General features: G+C 37.4%; 3 protein-coding genes across 5 annotated transcripts; all 3 read left to right on the plus strand.

Moving 5' to 3' along the window:
• Positions 1–160: 160 nt before the first annotated feature.
• Set1 (SET domain containing 1) lies at positions 161–7767 on the plus strand. 3 transcript variants are annotated; one of them, XM_085482168.1, is made up of 10 exons: positions 161–1319; positions 1960–3746; positions 3828–4091; positions 4216–4527; positions 4599–4868; positions 4961–5616; positions 5742–6378; positions 6518–6742; positions 6842–7099; positions 7369–7767. In XM_085482168.1, exons 2-10 carry the CDS (start codon positions 1992–1994, stop codon positions 7540–7542), a joined length of 4551 nt encoding a protein of 1516 aa, XP_085338294.1. In that variant the 5' UTR covers positions 161–1319; positions 1960–1991; the 3' UTR covers positions 7543–7767. The 3 variants fall into 3 exon arrangements, with proteins under 3 accessions (XP_085338294.1, XP_085338296.1, XP_085338295.1); XM_085482170.1 differs by having other exon boundaries at positions 1963–3746; XM_085482169.1 differs by having other exon boundaries at positions 161–3746.
• A 476-nt stretch (positions 7768–8243) lies between these two features.
• Positions 8244–9732, plus strand: MED21 (mediator complex subunit 21). Its single transcript, XM_029310515.2, has 3 exons — positions 8244–8577; positions 8664–8775; positions 8853–9732. The coding sequence occupies exons 1-3, from the start codon at positions 8536–8538 to the stop codon at positions 9227–9229; spliced, it is 531 nt and encodes a 176-aa protein (XP_029166348.1). The 5' UTR covers positions 8244–8535; the 3' UTR covers positions 9230–9732.
• A 1167-nt stretch (positions 9733–10899) lies between these two features.
• On the plus strand, positions 10900–19620 carry LOC114937095 (uncharacterized). Its single transcript, XM_029310495.2, is given in 7 exon segments — positions 10900–11612; positions 12313–13478; positions 13480–15918; positions 16087–17168; positions 17259–17537; positions 17747–18487; positions 18604–19620. Coding segments are annotated over 7 exon segments (6042 nt in total). The 5' UTR covers positions 10900–11377; the 3' UTR covers positions 18704–19620.
• Positions 19621–19701: the final 81 nt, after the last annotated feature.

Consider the following 19701-nt stretch of genomic DNA (forward strand, 5'->3'; position numbering starts at 1 on the left):
AAAATAAAATGCGAGTTTGTAAAGAAAAGGAAAAATATAAAAATGAAAATAAAGATGCGTATTATTTGAAATTCACGCGCTATTTCGAAAAAAGTACAGATGCACTTATTTTCTTCTGCACTTTTCGTGGCTAATCGTGCACGTGAAAACGTGATTATTTATCTCTCGGACTCTTTCGAGTCGATACACAACGTGACAGTCGCATCACGAATGTATTTTCCAATGTAAATAATGCACACTTTATCCGGTTTTACATCATTTCTATTAATTGCATTACAAAAATTACAGAAAAACGCAATCTGTCAAATATAATGAAAACGGAGAGACGTGAATCCGCGACTCCTCGCTTCCCTGACGATGGAAATAAAACCTTTATTCCGTCAATATTATTCGATTAAAAGAACATCAACAAGAACATAGATATACAAAAATACAAATCCTAAATAAAATTCACACGATGAAAGAGGCTAAACAAATCGAAAAACGCTCGATTAATAATAAGAAAGAATAAAGAGGTTAAGAGAGATACGGTCTATTAAAAAAAAAAAAAAAAAAACAGTAATAATAAATAAATAAGGAGAGCGATCCTCAACATGACAGAATCAGTAAAATCTCTCCATCACATTCGTCCCGTCAGGAAAATATTCCAGGACGTAGGGGCAGACGCATCCGGGGCATCGTAAGGAGAGTGCAACTGCAAGAGAGTGCATCTGCATCGCGGAGCACGCGCGCGGGAGACTCGGCACGTTTCTTCCCTCGCCGAATCTGTCATCGGTGGTTCGCCGATGAGGACGGATCGGTTTTCCAAGGAACGACAAGGACGCTGTCTCCCGCGCACTCAAACGTCACGAAAGAGTTTCGCGTTCTGCCAGAAAAAAAGCGCAACGTAACTGAATAAGGGTCTAAAGGTTCTAGTTAAGACAGAAAGAGAGAGAGCGAGTGGGAGAGAGAGAGAGAAAGAGAGAGGGGGCGAGAGTGAGGAGTGGCAGGGAGAAAGGAAGACGGAGAGGAAAAGAGGAGCAACGAGAGAGAGTGAAACTCGCTAGTTCGACGTAGCTTACGAGAAACGGAGGGACAGACGCTTTAAACCGGAGGATACTGAAACTAAAGACGCGAGAGAGGGAGAGACAGAGAGAGAGAGATAGTTTTCAACAACGTGGGTTATCGTTATCGCGAACGGTAACTCGGTTTTGGGAAAAAAAAAATCGCGAAACGCGATTGGAGGTTATGTGTTGTTGAGGGAAAAACTACGTACTCTTCCGCCTCTCGCGCGAAGAAAGACCGAGCGATCCGAAGCGAAACCGGAGGAAACTGGCATCGTAAGTCTGCGATCGGGACGCGCTTTCGAGTCTGATTAAAGATGCTGTAATTAATAAGGCCGCTCGAAAGATCGTATCGATCCGATAAGTAAGAAGAATTTCGCTTTGCATCTTCTCCACGGTAGAGAGAGAAAACTGCATTTTTCGCGCAACGATCTACAAAGCTGTCAAAAGTTGTTCCGCGCGATTTTGTTTATTCTTTAACACCGTAATTAATGTCGCAGTGAGAAAAGAAAGAAAGGGAGAGAGAGAGAGAAAGAGGGAGAAATCGCTGATTGACGGCTTGTCAAAATTAATCCAGCCGCTAATTTTTGTGGTTATCGAACACTCGGATCATGTAATTGATACAATCAATGTATATCGAACACTCGGTACCTTTAACAACGAATATTCGATATTTTTGTAATTAAAGTTAATTAATTTTAAGTGACACGCGAGAGATAGTGATGTGTAAAAATTGTGTTACATTGATTCGCAATTCAGTTGACGAGGACGCACGCATGTATAATTTGTTGTTTACATGTTGATAATCGCGCATCCTCGAATACTGTCTTTCGAAGGATGTGAAATAGAACTTGAATTTATATATCCATCTTAGTTATCGATATTGTTTAAAGTTTGGTTTAAACGTTTGCGACAGAAGTTCACATGAATGGATGATGCTTGGAGGCGATGAACGGCATGGAGAGACATGGTCACGGACATGGACATTCACACGCGCACTCGCATCGTCATCGTCATTCCCATGGCGGTTCTCAGAGCACGTCGCAAAACTCGAGTCAGCCTGCCTCGAAGCATAGCCACGGTAGCAGTCACGTAACACACTCGCAGAAGGACACAGCTGCGCCGCAAGTGACTCCAAAGCAGAGAAATTACAAGTTACTCGTCGACCCGTTCTTAGTTAAAGGAGCAACAAAATTATGTAGATACGATGGAACTGTTCCAGGAGACCCGACGTATCCGCAGGTCCAACCTCGTGATCCCAGATCGCAATTGACGAGGATCTGGACCAGGCTTGAACAACTCGATCTACCTGTACCTAGATTTAAAATCGATTCGAATTACTGCGGAGAGCCGCCCCCGCTAGAAGTAACGTTTTGCCATTTAAATGATAATATCGATAAGACATTTTTGACAAACATGGTTCAGAAATTTGGATCTATAGAGGAACTTATTATTTATTATCATCCAATGACTAATAAACACCTTGGTATAGCAAGAGTAGTGTTTGAATCAACCAAGGCGTCGAAGGCATGTGTGGAAAAGTTGAATAATACATCTGTGATGGGAAAAGTGTTGAGGGTTTTTCTGGATTCCTTCGGGGAGGAGTGCAAGAAGATGTTTGAGGAGTTGACTACGGAAAAGAAACCGGAGAAGAAGATAGAGAAAGAGGTGGTAAAGCCTGAGATTGAGCAAGAAAAACATCAAACACCTGTGGAGAAGGTTTTACTCGAGGAGAGGGAAGACTTTAGAAGTAGTAAAAAAGCTATTCTACCTGTAGAGAAGAACAGAGAGCCGTATGTAGAAAATTCGAGGTATAACAAATACAGGGATTATCCTACACCAAGCGGCAGTACAGGCAGTGATTTGGGTTATGGAACTGCGCCCAGTGAACTGAATTATTCTAATAATTATTCTCAAAACTCTACTCCTGCCGCGAATTATGATTTTTTCTATGGCAGTTATCATCATCAACCTCCAAGTAGCTATTTAACTAGCATACCGCAAAATGTACCATCGCAGAATATACCGGTTCAACAAAATTCAAATGTCTGGTGGAGTAACAACTCTGGAACAACGGGATATACACCTTCAGCGCCCGTTTGGCCGATTCAACCGCACGCGACCAATTTGGACAGTGTTAATTCTAATATAACGCAGATTAGTAGTAATAAGACTTCCAATGCAAAACTACATCATACTCCTAAAAAGGAAAAGGAGAATCAGGTTACGACGAAAAGTGCGCCGCGTGATTCTCCCGACGAAACTCGCAAGACATTAGATTTAGATACAAGAATTGCTATGTTATTAAAGGACAAAGCGGGTGGAATGGCACCTCCGTTTTTACAATTTGGCAGCGACTCGGAAGATGACAAGAAGTCTTTGCAAGGCGACGGTGAAATGTTGTCCGAGCCACCTAGTCCCTTTCTGTCGCATGAAATTTATAAGCAATGTTTTGAAAAAATGGTAGAAAGAAATAAGGAAAGAAGAAAAGCTCATGAGAATAGCATTAGTCAGTTTTCTGTGGACGAAGATTTGGGTAGTGTTATAAGTTCCAGTGAAGACGAAGCGTTATTAGGAAGTTATAGTCCAGCACCTGATGACAATGAACCAGAACCACCTAAAGAACCACCTCCACCTCCTCCACCTGACGACGACAGAATGTCTCTGAGTCCTTTGAGTTCAGGAGATGAAAAGATTGAAGAAGTGAGTTTACTTATATATTATACATTAATTATACATATGTTTACATTGCATTTTATGTATAATTATCTCTTTAATATATAGGTAGCACAAACAGAGCCTTCGAGTCAACTGTATCCAACTGGTTATCCAGGAAATTTAACTCATTATCCTAATGATGTTTATAATTGGCCGCGACCGGCGCAATATCCTTATCCTTATGGAGCAACTTACTTGCAAAGCCATTTTCAACCTACTACAGCGTCTTTCTCGGCAACAGTCGGAAATCATCAAGGGGCAAATTATTATTCTTCGTTTCAGTCGCGGTTGCACGCTATGGCAAATTATAACATCACAAAAGATCCACAGGCAAGATAATTGCATTGCATTGATATAAGATTGAATCTGTAAATTTCATTTTTTTATATATATATATATATATTATTTGTAAAAGCATTTTTGTTAGAAAAATATTTAAAATATCTCTGTTTAGGGTCCTACTATCAATAGTGTACTGAGCAAAGTAGTGAATGAATTGAAGCAAATTCTAAAAAAGGACTTTAATAAGAAGATGATAGAAAATACAGCGTTCAAATTATTCGAAGTTTGGTGGGATGAAAAGAAGTCTGAGAAAAGTCAAACTCACGGTGGCAGCGAGAATGCTATTGTCAATAACACGGCGAAAGAAGACGTAAAAACTCAAGGATTATCATCTTTATTAGAGCAAGCAACACCATTAGGACTCAATTACGATGGATTTGGTTTGGGTATTAGAGCTAGTATGCCAAAGATGCCTTCGTTCAGGGTAAGAATTTTGTATTGTTTTATATTTTCTTCAATAACATCAATTATAACATGTTTGTTTTTTCCCCGTAGCGCAAGATCAAAGCTCCAAGTCCATTACCGCAGGATGAGGATAGCCGACAATCGGGTCATGCTGATATGGAAACGATCGAAAGCGACAGTGATTTGGATACATCATCGGCACAAAAAACGAAGAAAGCGATGGTTTCTTTGCCAAGTGTCTCTTCTTCGACATCGTCTTCGTCCTCGTCTCTCGAAAGCAGTAGTGAAGAAATCAGTTCCAGTGAATCTTCCGATAGTTCAAATGAAAGTTCCGATGAAGAAGCTGGCTTTGAGGATGAGGTATATATAATGCAGATGAGTGCAAAGATTTAAAAAGCTAACACATTGATAAAAATGGATTAAAATTGATTTAATTTTTTTCTTTTTTTTAGCAAGACACAGATAGCCGCATGTCTGATCACAGACCACTGGCTTGTAATAGTGAGGATCCTGATATATTGATGGAATTCGCAATTCAAAAGTCATTGGATTGTCCCACGCCGACTGGTAGAGAAACGCCAGTACCAGATATCAAAATTAAAGATCAAAATTCCAACGAATTCCCGCAGATCGACAATGACAATCTCATTAGCTCATTATCTTCTCCTGTGAGATACGAGAGCATCAAGGCAGAGGAGACAATTTCCGAGAAATTGCCTGCCACGGAAGAAAAGCCATTCGTCGATGTGTGTGGAACTTTGGACAAGGAATCGAAGGATGTGCCAAGGATTACTGAGGAGAAAGAAATACAGATTGAATCGAAACCTGCATCAGTGATAACGCTAGTAAAGGAAGAAACATTACCAGATATACAAAAGATGGAGAACTCGGCTGCAGAAGCCTTGATGACTTTAGCTGGGCGCGATAATATTATACGTCATAGGAGTCCGGGTTCTATACAACCTAATATTATCAGAGCCCTGCAGACGATGTCGGCGAAATACATAAATGACGAACCTATTTTAAAGGAGAACGAAAAGATCGAGATGTTCAGCGAAATTCCCACAACGGATTCAGAAGAAGAAAGCTTAGAAATCAGAAGATTAAGGTCAGTGATCAGTTCAACTAATAAATTTTTAAATAATTCTTCATTGTGTGTGCACAATATAATGCATACGTAGTGTAAAATTATCGCTCTATAATAACGATGAAATATTCCAATATTCTGTACAGGTATCAAGCAGAGGCGGATCTTCGATTAAATGGGCAGCAGACACCAAGTTCGCCTGGTTCTCAGGCTTCGCAAGTGTATATGGAACATTCGTATTCATTGCCACCTGCGCAACCGGAGCCCCTGGAATCGATGATACGTCTACCGTCAACTTCGGTGAAAGTGAAACATCCGAAGATTGTCAAATTATCGAAATCAAAGGACAAGACTCATAAAGTGGAGAAGCAAAAATCCAAGAAATATACAAAAGTGCATAATAGTCATCAGAATCACGAGGGAGAAAAAGAGAATATCCAGAATGATTATATATATGACAAGTTACCTAAGCCGATTGTAGAATCGAAAGTCACGTACAAAGAGCGAGATCTCATATCCGAAATGGCTATTTTGTACGAGTTTTTAACAAGGGGTATAGATGCAGAAGATGCAGAATACTTGAGAAGGAGTTACGAAGCTCTATTAGCGGATGATACTCAAGGTTACTGGTTGAATGATACGCATTGGGTTGATCATCCACCGACAGATATACCGAGTCCTGCGAAAAAGAGGAAACGAGACGAACTTCGATTACATGCGAGTGGAAGTGCTAGAACGGAAGGATATTACAAAGTCGATGTCAGAGAAAAGGCTAAACACAAAGTAAACAATTGGATATTTGATATAATTTTTTAATAAATTGAAATTTTAAAGTTTTAACATATATCTCGTAGAAATATTGCAATTTATATTATAGCATTTTTATGTGAATTATGTGTGAGTAATAAACTTGTTCTTGCAGCATCACTATGCTCAAAGCATACAACGCAGTAATGATGTGGAGGACAGTACCGCCGGTTCTTATATTGGAGGAGATAGCGTTATGAACGGTCCAAAGAATAATTCGAAAGCATTGACTGGTAAAATGCAGGCACTGTCGCGTGAGGCAAGAAGCAATCAACGACGATTACTGACAGCTTTTGGAATTGATACGGATAGTGATCTTCTTAAATTTAATCAATTAAAGGTAAAATGCATATTCTCAGTACCTAAAATTTATATATAATTTATTTATTCTACGTATACAATTTATATATACTAATTTATTTCAATATACACATTTTAGTTCCGCAAAAAACAATTAAAGTTTGCCAAATCTGGTATTCACGATTGGGGCTTGTTTGCTATGGAACCAATCGCGGCCGATGAAATGGTTATCGAGTATGTAGGACAAATGGTTAGACCAGTTGTCGCCGACTTGCGGGAAGCCCAATATGAAGCTACCGGAATCGGTAGTTCTTACCTCTTCCGCATCGATTTAGATACAATTATCGATGCGACAAAGTGTGGCAATTTGGCAAGGTTCATAAATCACAGTTGCAATGTGAGTCACTTAAGATTATCCATTTTTATAACATTGATTGACTGTGCTATATAATAAACACATTTTCTGTATGAAAAAAAGATATATAGTCTAAACTAAAAATTGATTTAATGAATCGGTAGAGAAATGAATAAAAATCTCTCTATTATATGTATATAAAATAATAAATTATATAATTAATTAATATAATCTATATATATCATTATGTATAATTAATCTTAGAGTGGGAGAGAGGTAAAAGGTGTATTTATCAAATCTGTTTCTTTTAGCCAAATTGTTATGCAAAAGTGATCACGATTGAAAGCCAAAAGAAGATTGTAATCTACAGTAAGCAGCCAATAGGAGTTAATGAAGAAATTACATACGATTATAAATTCCCATTGGAGGATGACAAAATCCCTTGCCTTTGTGGAGCTCCTCAGTGTCGGGGTACCCTCAACTGAATTGTTTATTCTTTTCTCTGTCTTCTACACTTCATCGCGTCCTACTCATATTTTTGTAAATACTTTCCCATGTAAACATTTTATAAAATGCAATGGAAAAAATACTAAATTATGTTAAGATCCGTTCTTCCTACTTTATTATTATGAGAGCCCTTTGAAAACCAGTGTGTGAATTTTAATACTTGGAAAACATACGAGAACAAATATATGAACCATCACACACATCACGTATTAAAATTATTTTTAAATATTTTATTTTTCTGTATTTATTGTCGGTCACATAAAATGATGAAAAAAAAAAGAATAGGATAACATTTGGGTTTAGTTGTGCAATCATATACTAACAATTACATGTATATTTTATGTATAATGTATATATTATGTGTATCCTGTATATATATAATTATAACAAAATGTTTGTATTTTATCGCATATATAAGATATTATATAATTCAATTCTATAAAATTAATATGAAATAAGAATTTGGAGTTTCGAAAAATTTATTTTCAAAAAACATGTTCTATGTCAAACAACCAATCCAACCTCTCAACATGCGAGTTCACATAATAAAGTCCGTATTGCATTGAAAATTGAGATTGAAATGTGGCCAATCAGAATAAAGTAGCTTTAGCTCGATTTGTTCTGATTAGTCAAATTCCAATTTTTAATTTTCACAAGTCTGATACAGGCTTAATATTTGAGAAGGGAGGGGAGAGAAAGTTAGGTTATGATTTCCTACAGTTTTGTGAGATCTTTCGCCCCAGAATTTTTCGTCTGATAAACAGAAGATAAATCAGTGTGAACAAAAGTTTCCATACTTTGCAACAACGTGTCTGAAAAACTGAAGAGAAGTGAGGTTTTAACGATGTGTATTATATTTGTGAAACTGTCGAAATCATTAGTGTTTATTGATGACAATTAAGCTTTCATTTAATAGTCATTCTGAATATGAAACGATATACAAATCAAGTGTGAGTTAATAATTCGACACTATGGCAGATCGTCTGACACAGTTACAAGATACTATAAACCAGGTAAATTTTGTATTTATTTTACTGAATGTTTATTTCTCCCAGAATTGTAATTTGATTGGAGACAATGTTAATGTCTGTTATTTTAGCAAGCAGAACACTTTTGCAACAGTGTTGGTATCTTACAACAGTATTCTACTCCTAGCAAATTCCCTGGGTTTGATCGCATTGGCACTCCACAACCGCATCAACCTCAAGAAGGTACTAATAATGATGATTAATAATGATCATGCATATATATTGTAGTATTAAACATATATTTCCTTTATCTGCTTTAGATTATGCTGCTTTATTTGCGAATCTCATTGCAAGATGTGCAAAAGACATAGATACGTTGATAGAGAGTTTGCCAAGTGAGGAATCGTCTCAGGAACTTCAAGTAGCCAGTCTTAGTCGACTCGAGCAAGAAAATCAGCAAGCTGGTGAGCAATTGGAAGAAGTAGTGAGACAAGGAGAAGCACTCCTTCAGCGAATTCAAGCTGCATTGCAGGATATAGCGCAAAGTCAATTAGATATGCAAAATCCCACATCTAGCACCGTGATCAACATGAATCTTAACAGTTGTAACGTAAAGCAAGAACCTTCTATCAATACTGTGCCTTCAAATAATACACATCAACTATCGGATCCTTCACCTAATTCAATAAATCAATGACATATTTATGATTTATTGTAATTTTGTTTATGTAATGAAACATTCTTGCAGTATATAAAAAATCAAATTGATATTAGTTTCTTTTTTGTTATAAAATTGAGACAATAAATGGAACAGTTTACAATTTCATAATATTCTGTATTTTGGTACAATTTACTTTAATGAGAATATAAATTTGAAGATAATAATTTTCTAGATACAAATAAAATTTTTTTACGTGATTATTATAAAGCTGCAAACCAAAAACAATTTCATGCAGAGAAAATGATAGCTTTATTACAATTGTTATTAAACTTTATCGAATTATTTTAGGATATATCAATAGATATGTTTAGAGCTGATTCTAAGTATCTTACAATGTGTATCAATTATGCAAATATAAAGGAACGAAAAAGAGTTCTTGCGTTTAGAATGCTTCGAGTTTTGATATGCGCTATCTTGTCTCTAATTATATTCTTTTAAGTAAATTATGAAATACACTATCGACCTTTGAAAATTTAAAAGTTGTCGAATTTTCAACCTAAATATACTTGCTTCCTCATTCACAAATTTTTATATTACATAAATTTAATAATTCAGTGATTGTAAACAAAAAAGGAGCTATAAGATCTATTAAACAAAATGCAGTTGTCAGATGATATTAATAAAATTCATTTAAAACGAGAAAATAAATACATAATAAATAAATATTTATGCAAACGTTTCGGCTGACATTTCAAGCCTTCTTCAGCGCAATACAAATATTTTAATTATAAATTGAATTTCAATATTAAACATTAAAGACGGTAATTATCTTGACTTTGTTAATTACCGTTTTTAATATTTAATATTGAAATTCAATTTATAATTAAAATATATTTGTATTGCGCTGAAGAAGGTTTGAAATGCCAGCCGAAACGTTTGCATAAATGTTTATTTATTATGTATTTATTTTCTCGTTTTAAATGAATTTTATTAATATCATCTGACAACTGCATTTTGTTTAATAGCTCTTATAGCCCCTTTTTTGTTTACAATCATTAAGTTTAACAGAGCTAATTACTATTTTTATTTAATAATTCAGACTTTTATTACATAATATGTAGTAGAATAATTATATATTATATAAAATATATTTAATAATTTCAATTTTATGTGCATTTTTTTCTCTTGATTGTTAATTTTATTTATTTTGTAAACAATGTCTCAATGCTTAATTCAGTTCATGAACCTTCAAGTTAATTTATTGATTTATTTTTATTAAATAAGACTATATTTTATTGTGTAAAAATGTATTTTATTATATTAATAATTATAAATATATTCCATGCACAAACTGACGGAAATATATATTTAATTGTGACTTTAATAATAATCATATAATATAATATAATTAAAATATAATATATTACAATTATATAATAGAAATAATATAATAATAATAATATATCAAATCAAATAAAAAGGAGAATAAAGATCTCTGTTTCTGTTGGTGGAATTTTGATCGGCAATTTCGGTTTTAGGGTCTTGTCACAATTGTCAGATGCAAGTAAGTGATTGGCTGACATCGCGGGAAACTTTCGGGACCCTAGGAATTTCCTAGCCGAGGTCCAATCAGCGCACGCTCAGTGGCCACGTATGACAGATACGATATTGCTCTTATGTATACATAAACAAAGATGATTGGTACGCAATATGGCCGCTGTTGTCCCGTAACATCGTCGATCAGTTGGACGTTGATCGGTCGACAGTGGGGGTTGAAGGTATTTAATCAAGGCTGCGATTGCTTAATGCTGAGACACGGTAATTAATCGCGCGCTTATCAACGCGTTTATTAAATCCTCATTCTCTTCCCCACCCCTCCGGAATGTCGGACGTTTTCTTTTTTTCTCCCCACACGAAAACAATTTTTTCTGCGCGACACGAGATTCCTGCGAAGGTCAGATAAGAAAATGATTTTCCTCCATCGCTGTGAATTATCTTTCATCCATCCATCGGGACAGGTTATCCCGTCCTTTATTCTTAATATAGTGCTTCGCGAAACTAACCTCAGGTCCTTAAAGAAGTGAATCACGTGACGGATTGTTGGAATATTTTCATGCTTCTTCGTTTTGAGATCGAGAAAACGTAAAATCGTCGCCGGGTAAGTTTAAAAAAAAAAAAGAAAAAATGGCGAGCGACCTTTCGAGCGGCTGTATGGAGACAATAGACATCCTCGACGATGAGAAGGAGGAGGGTGAGATTTCGTTGGAGGACGTCAGCTCGTCCGAGGAGGGCGGAATAGGCCATCTGACCAGTAATTACGGTCTTTTCACCAGGACACGAGGATCGTGTCCAAATTGCAAATCATGGGGCGAATGCGCATCCTGGTGCACAATCATGTGTCATTCTAAGAGCAGGAGAGGTAAAATTTGCTAGATTATATCCTTTGTTCAAGATACAGTATATTTTATTTAGGCACTGTGAAATTATTTCTCCTCTTTACATTTTATTAATGTTATTTATTGAGATCTTTGTGAAAAACATTTTTATATATTTTCTAGATATGTATAAAATAATGAAGAAGCAATGACAATTCTAAAATTTATTGCGCTATAATTTTCTTTGATTATTATTAATACAGTATAGTTTTTGTGTGAATGTTATCAACATTGCAATAAACTTAAATATACTTGTGAGAGAAATTTTTTTTAATTATAAATTAAAACATTTTAAATTTTTATTAAATTATTTTTTAAAATTATAAATAAAAACATTCTAAAATTTTATATATTTTCTAAATACATATCAAATAATAAAGAGGAAATGACAATTCTAAAATTTGTTGCGTTATAATTTTTTTTGATATTAATACAACAGTCTATAGTTCTTGTGTGAATGTCATCAACTTGCAATAAAATTAAATATACTTAATTTTTTTAAAATTATTAGATATAAATTAAAACATTCTAAAATATCTTATTATGACTCGAATATGATAAAAGATATGTTTCTCAATAGACAAATATATAAATAATTAAAATAAAATAATTAGATACATATATTGATATTGATGTATTATTGTAATCAAGTAGAAGAGTAGAAGTTGGATATTATTTTATAAGATCCAGTCAAAGGAAAGGAAAACCGTCACCATGTGAGAGAAGTTGGATCTGCGAAACATATAACGTCAACCCTGCAAGAGAAGAATGATGACCTAGTACCTATTTCGAGTGACAGTGATATGGAAATCGTCGGTCTTACGGACACGTCCAACCGGTCAAAGGCTAGAATAAAAAAGAAAAAGAGAAAGAAAAAGGAGTACGACGTTATAACCATCGATGACTTGATTTCTCCGAGCTCTGTCGATTTGCCTATAACAGAATTTGGTACGTTGAAGACGCATTACAGAGAATTGAGTCCGGTTCGCAGAAGCGGCAGATCGAGGGTGATCTCGAGATCACCGATTCGAAGACACAGGTCACTCGTAAAAGCTCGATCGCCCATTCGTTCATCTCGATCTCCGTTGAATCGCGTCAGGTCGCCGATCTTGAGGAAATCTCCGCGAAGGCTTAGATCGCCGAAATCTCGGATCTCACCGCATCGTTCATCGCCTGTCAGGACACCCAGAAGAACATCAAGAATAACTTCATCACCTTCTGTTCGTTCATACGTCAACAGACACGGCGACGTAACAAAGTTACTGAAGAAAGTCAGGCATCTGGATTCCATGGGTGTCCTCACATCGGAATCGAGCGTCGATCGGAACAAGGAGCATCATCAACCGTCCTTGAAAGAGAAATTGTCAAACATGTTGAAGAAACATTCCAGTAGCAACAACGGTGCGGCGCGTTTTAAGGAGAAAATCAATGTCGAACCCGATACTGTTAACGACGCCGACGACGAGGAAGATTTGGCGTTACTTCGACAAAAGGCATTGGAGACGAAACAGAAGAAGTCTAATAGATCATCGGATCATGGATCGACGGATGTGAAATTGGAGAAGAAACCTGCTTCGAGGAACGACGATCAGGACGAAGAAGCGCTGGAGCTGCGCATGATCGCTCTTCGTTCTGCGGTGATGAAGAAGCATCAGAACCGGGTTCGCCGTGGGATCAGAACGAACAAGAAACCTTCTCGCAGCGAGAGTCCGTTTAGTCAGAGCTTCCTCGACGACATACCTGTACCTGGCGAGCTGCTGAAGTTCGTGACCCCGCCGTGCACGCCGTTGCGTGACAGCAATCGCATCGAAGACATGGAACTAGATTCGGACGTCGAGGGCGAGAAGGAAGGGAGAGTTACCTTATTCACCTACCGATAAAATCACCACGCACGTGCCTATCGACACCTCGTTGCTCGGCCTCGAGCCGTCCGACGTGTCGTTTATCAACGTAAACGAGACAAACAAGTCTTCGACTTTCGCTGAAGCCGAGAGGGTCGAAAACGTATCGACCACGAGCATCTCGTCATGTTACGGTAATCCTTACTTAACGTCTCATAATTATGCGTCGCAGTATTGTCCCTACTCGCCGTCGCAGCGGTCCACCGAGATCTTCCTCGGTTCGGACTTGAACAACGAACCGGAAGAACTAGCCGATCCACTCAGGAACTGTCAGGGCAGTAATGTCGTGTGCGACTTGATAGACGGTATTTGCTGCCAGGTTAATTCTTCGACGGACATCGAGTCGACGCCAGATGTACAGCCGATTCCGGTTCTAACCAGTCTTCTCCCGACTTCTTCGAAAGCAACTCAGCAGCAGGATAAGTCTGCAGAGCAATCTACCAACAACGTTGAATTTGCGAGAACAAACTCGACGTTTAGAGACGACAAGTGTACTTACGAGACGCAGAAGGTTCCCGAGTGTCCTCTTACGACGTCTTCTTCGTCTGCTTTCGCTGCAGGATATGTCGAGCCGATGTCTCCAAACGAGTCGATGGTGACGATCGATGATCTTTCAGAGATGGAGACGGATCCATCGGGTTCTCCTGTTGTTGCTGATAAAAACTTACCGACCACGGATCAAATTTTGAAAGAGGTAACGCCATGCCAAGCTGCCGAGGGAGAAACGTTGCACCAGGAACCTCTATACATGCAGGGTGTGCCGGAAGTCACCAAGGATGCAAATAAGATACCCACCTTAATCAATAAAACATTGGTTCCAGCGCCTATTTTAAAGTCGAACAAGCAGCTTCAGCAGCCGTTGCCGACCACGAAGAAATGCGAGACGCTGTCGGTTTCGGAGCCGAGTTTCAAGAGCGCCGAGATGCAGCCGGTGATCGTCGCTAGCTCGAATGCTCAGAGCGCGAAAGGCGGCTGTAGCTTCAAACCCATAAAATTACGAGTTTCAAGGAAGTCCGCGCCTATTTTAACCACGTCAGTCGCATTCGATAATTCTACAAACGAGAATTCAGAGGAGCAAAAAGACCCCTCTAAAGATAATCACGAGGTAATCGAACGTTCAGTCACCGCTAAAACGGTGCGTACGTTATCAGCTGCGAATAATGACATTACTTCGCGCAAAAAACGGAAACGTGTCAAGAAAGATCGATGCAAGAGTCTTGATAGCGCTACGCAATTAGCGGAGAAACAAAACAACTTGGATGACAGTATAAATAAGGATATAAATATCGTGTCTGTTAAACGACAATTTGCTGAATCTGGTCTAAGAGAAATTAACGATGACAATGAAGCGCAGGAGAGTTTAATGAAGAATGGAGAATCGAAATTGCAGATTGACGTTGATAGTCGGGAGTTAGATAGCTTAGATAATATTACGGCAGAAAATAAAACTACTGAGAAGAGCGATCTTTCTTCTACATCATCAGTTTCCTCTAAACGTCCGCAAGAAAAGAATATCGAATCCCATTGTTCGTTAATAAATTCCACATCTGACAATCTTGAGTCTGATGTATCCAACAAAGCGGGAGACGTTGATAACAGGAGACAAAGCGTCGACGAGGATGAAAATGAGCTGCGGGCTATTTTACTAGCCTCTTTGAAGCGAACGAAATTAACGGACATTAATGATAGCTCTTCAACAAGTTCGATTATTACAAACAGTACTGCAATAGACACTTCAACATCTAAAGAGAAAACGTTAACCGACACCGCGGGAATTAATGCAACGGTGATGAACAGTAAAGTCTCGTCGTCGACAAAATTGAGTTCATCAGAAACCAGAGGAGAAGAAGATCAATCGCGAGAATCAGAGGAGAAGATCAATCGCGTACCTACTTCATTGCTTGTAAATGGCAACAGGAAAAGACTTAGCAACATGGACACGGTGAAAGGTCCGCATAAGAAAGTCATGAGAAAGTCGATTATTCCTGCGAGCACAAAGGTAGTGAACAACGCCAAGAAGTATCAGAACATGATAATCCAGAGAAGATCGAATCTGCGAAAGCTCGATAATAGCGCGACCAAGTCTACCGAGAACGTATGGTCCAACGCTAATCCGTCCAAGACGTCGCTGCACGTGTCCGATACGCAGCGATTTGTGATAAACTTGGAATCCGACACGGACAGCGAGTCCGACGGTGAGAAGCGCGAAGACTCCGTCCTCGTTTCTACCCTGGAAAAGCCTCAAGCGCAGGATATTGGTGTTGATTTCGAGCAGAGTCTGCACAAGTTTCTGCGAGACGTGAGGAAGGAACAGGAACAATCGGCCAAACCTGCGGCAGCACGAAATGGGCTATTGACTAAGAATTCATCCAACTTGCACACACCATTGGTAAGGCATTTTACATTAGAGTGATTAATTTACATAGACGAGAATAAGGTGTATTTGAAAAAAAAATTAACATTACCTAGATATATGTATTTTTATTATTAAAAGGCAAACTGACTGTTTGCAGAAACTTGTCTACTTTATTCTACAGGCTTTTCTACTTTGTTGCAGGCCGTGAGACATCTTCCTGCATCGCAACAAGAGGAATATCGTCGTTTGAAGCAGCAGATTTTAGAGCGCGAGAAGCTGAAGTTACAGAGGAAGGTAGCAGATAATAATGGCGTTAACAATAATAAATTATTGAATACTAATGTGGTGGCGAGTTCTGCGGCAAAGTTATCTGAAAAGACAAATATGCACGTTAAACAGAATCCAGATAAATCAACAGAACCGGAAAAAACTTCTCAAGCACCAGCGGAGAGCAAAAAGAGAAGTGTCAATGCGGCGAAAAATATATTAATATCAAATGTTCACTTGTCCGCAAACAAAAACCCCTCGGTGAATGTTAAGCATACCAATTCCGCGAATTCGACAGCTAAAGGAGCTAAGAAGACGATACCGAACAATCTCAGCATCCGGATTACCAATGAGATTGCGCCGAATCACGTCGGAGCGGAAAGTAGAACGGTCGAGAATTTAAGCGAGAAGCAATCCGCAAGCGATAATCAACAGAATAGTAGACCTGTTCTGAGAACACTGACCAAAGAAGAAATAAATCGCAATTATGTTCAAGTTTTATTAAAGTCTGACATAAGCGAGCGAGTCGTTACTATAAATGATAGATCAGCTGTGCGATCCGATGCTACGACGAATGTCAACCAAAACGAGAAGCCAGTCGGACTTGACGTGTCTGTAGAGATTTTAGAAGAGAAACATAAAAACAATGAAAATAATAACACTAACGCGTTTTCCAACGCGTCTACTGTGAAGCTTTCAGACCTCACCGTCAATTCGAGCGCAAACAAACAAGAACATGAAAACATCATGATGGAAACTACAATACCGCTTGCTCAATATGAGGCAGAAAGACAAGAATCTAATAGTAATTCCTCAACGTCGCTATCTTCGGAAAATAAGAGTAATGCTTTCCATAAATCTGATTCTGAAAACGTCGACAATAAAGGTAATACGGATGATGTTTGGGATGCGCTTAAAAAAAATGTGAAAATTGAGTTAGATACTATAACAAATCTTCCAAAAATGGAGCAAGAGCAGTATTTGAGAGATACCGAACACAAATTAGTTGCGAAACGGTAATTATTCTACATAGTTAGTGATTTAAACACAGAAAATAAGAGGTAACAATAGAAACGCGATAAAAATTGCTTATATGTGATGTGTAGGTATACGGTCTTGGATCATTTGGCAGAAATGTCAGGGAACCTTCGTCAGTGGGATATGGAGAAGGATCTGCAGAGTAGTCTAGCCAGCGAAGTGAGGAAACTCAAGGAGCAATTGAAGATAGCTGAAGAGAGATTGCAATTGCAGCGGGATCGTGTTAATAGTATGGGCCCGAAGGTTTCGACCGCGCGCCAAAAGATCAATGCTGGACGTCGTGAATGTTTTAAATTGTCGAAAATTTGTTCGACTTTAGGTAACCGGCTCATGGGGAAGACCTACAAGTAAGCAAGTATAAAAATGATAAACATGACATGTACATCGTAACATTATTTTGTACACATTATGTAGATTATATACTACATTACATTAAATTATTTTACATTACATATGGTATATATACAAACAAAGAATAATAGATTCTTATGTTAATAATAATAGATTATGTTCTTTTTTTTTAGATATTTTGATTATGAGGAAATTGTTCTTTTAGATTACCAGAGGCAGGAGGTCAACTTTTGAGTGATAAGCTTAAGGAAGTTGCTAATCACACTCGTCAATTTACCAAGAAGAAGCGGGTTCCATCTAATGAAAATGTCTCTGAAAATTTTGGTGATAATTTTAGCTTGTTGCGACAAATCTTATTATTTAAAGAAACATGCGTTGAAAAAAATCCGCAAGAACAGTCAGCGAACGATGCAGCTGAGGTAGCGGGATCAAAGAATGACGCTTGTGGCTTGAAAGAATGTGAGGATAAAAATTTATCAGAATCTTCTTCTACGTTAAATCTCTTGCAAACGCTTCCAAATCATTTGACGCCTGCGACGAGGAGAAAAGAAGCTTTAACAAATGTGTTAGAGCTTCAAAGCGATGAACAAGTTACACCTCCTAATCAAAATGCTTCTGAACCAAAGTTATACCAAAGTACTCCTGTACAACAAAATAAGAAACCTACACAAATAAATTGTAGTATATCTGATTCGACTACATGTTCAGAGCTAGAATTATTAACGGCAGATCCTTTATGTCAAGACAATGAACAAAATAATAAGAAAACGTCGTCATCATCGACGTTACCGCCGACGTTACCGCCGACGTTATCGCCGCCGCCGACGACGACGACGACGACAGCAACAACGATGGTGAAGACGACGACGACGACGACGACCACGACCACGACAACGACAACGATTGCGCCTTATGAATCGATCTTATCACATTTAAAGATACCAAGGTGGGTCTCTCTCTTTAAATGTAAAGGTTGTTGCAACATTAGATTGTTCATTTTCTGTAAACTGTGCTAAAAGTTATGATCAATTTTGTGTGGTTTCTGTTACTCTTTCTTATCAGGAACACAAACCCCCATGGAGTCCTGTGTCCGTACGAAATGATGGGCATTTGCAGGGACGAAGATTGTCAATTCATTCATCAGTCGAGGAATCAAACCTGAAATAACACTGCTGAATACACTTTTTCAACGTGATATACGTAAGGTGGTTCTAAATTTTCAACGTCAATGTGCAAATTGCACATTTAAATTAACAGCTCTTCGAAAGTATAGAAAATGTTCGAATTCGAAAATGGCATAATCACAAATTTTATTTCTTGGCTATTCTTTTTTTTCAATCACAAATGATATATAATATACACTTATATAATTAAAAGGACATTAAACTGCGTATATAAAGCCAAGTGAGAATCATGATGGAATTATAGTTTTGTAAAATCGTGTAAAATTTGTAATTGCAAAAGATTCCATTGCAATGTGATTTCTTTTTCTACTTTTCATTGAACATTTTATTGCGATAGATTAGTAATATTCGTAATGTGAAAAGTAGCTTTAATTGTCTCCTTCAAACAAATGTCTTTGCTTTTGCATTTGCAGGTATCGATTATTCTGGGAAATATAAATATCAATGTAGATGAGATTGCATTAGCTAAGCAGAGGCAACACCCGAAGATCGGTAAGTTGTCTTCACCCATGGCAGACTCTAGTGCACACAATCCTAAAAAATTATCGTTTTATAAAAAAATTCTATATTTTATGCATAAGACTTTTTTTTTCATTGTGCTATGAAGCAGCAGCCATATTTTGTTGAAAGTTCAGAGAATTTTTACAAGTGTATATTTTTTTAAATTATAAGAAAAGTGTTATAAACTGCAAGAGCAAACAGTGTGATAAAGACAGAAGAAGAGTCTATTTATCATACTAAGAAGAATTAATATTTGAAAAAGAAGACCGGCAATTGCAGATCATCATCGAACAATTGCACGAGTTACTCTAACTTCGTACTTTGATATATAAGTTACCTCATAATATATAATTAATCTTGTATTTGTATAATAAAAGTTGAATATTTTTTCGTATCTAAAGTGTAAATTTATTTAATTACACATTTTCCTATCTCTTTTGTATAAGTTTCCTCTAAAGTGTAATTATTATCTTGA

This window comes from Nylanderia fulva, unplaced genomic scaffold (genome assembly GCF_048542155.1).
Source record: "Nylanderia fulva isolate GAGA-0341 unplaced genomic scaffold, ASM4854215v1 Scaffold2, whole genome shotgun sequence".
Classification (NCBI taxonomy): Eukaryota; Metazoa; Arthropoda; class Insecta; order Hymenoptera; family Formicidae; genus Nylanderia; species Nylanderia fulva.

What these genes read in the sequence shown, in the direction of transcription:
- Set1 (XM_085482169.1), top strand. Translation starts at nt 1,992, where the DNA reads ATGAACGGCATGGAGAGACATGGTCACGGACATGGACATTCACACGCG. An exon ending in ACATCACAAAAGATCCACAG is followed by an intron (nt 4,092 to 4,215) that starts GCAAGATAATTG and finishes ATCTCTGTTTAG; the next exon opens with GGTCCTACTATCAATAGTGT. An exon ending in TTAAATTTAATCAATTAAAG is followed by an intron (nt 6,743 to 6,841) that starts GTAAAATGCATA and finishes TACACATTTTAG; the next exon opens with TTCCGCAAAAAACAATTAAA.
- MED21 (XM_029310515.2), top strand. Translation starts at nt 8,536, where the DNA reads ATGGCAGATCGTCTGACACAGTTACAAGATACTATAAACCAG. An exon ending in TACAAGATACTATAAACCAG is followed by an intron (nt 8,578 to 8,663) that starts GTAAATTTTGTA and finishes CTGTTATTTTAG; the next exon opens with CAAGCAGAACACTTTTGCAA. An exon ending in ACCGCATCAACCTCAAGAAG is followed by an intron (nt 8,776 to 8,852) that starts GTACTAATAATG and finishes TATCTGCTTTAG; the next exon opens with ATTATGCTGCTTTATTTGCG.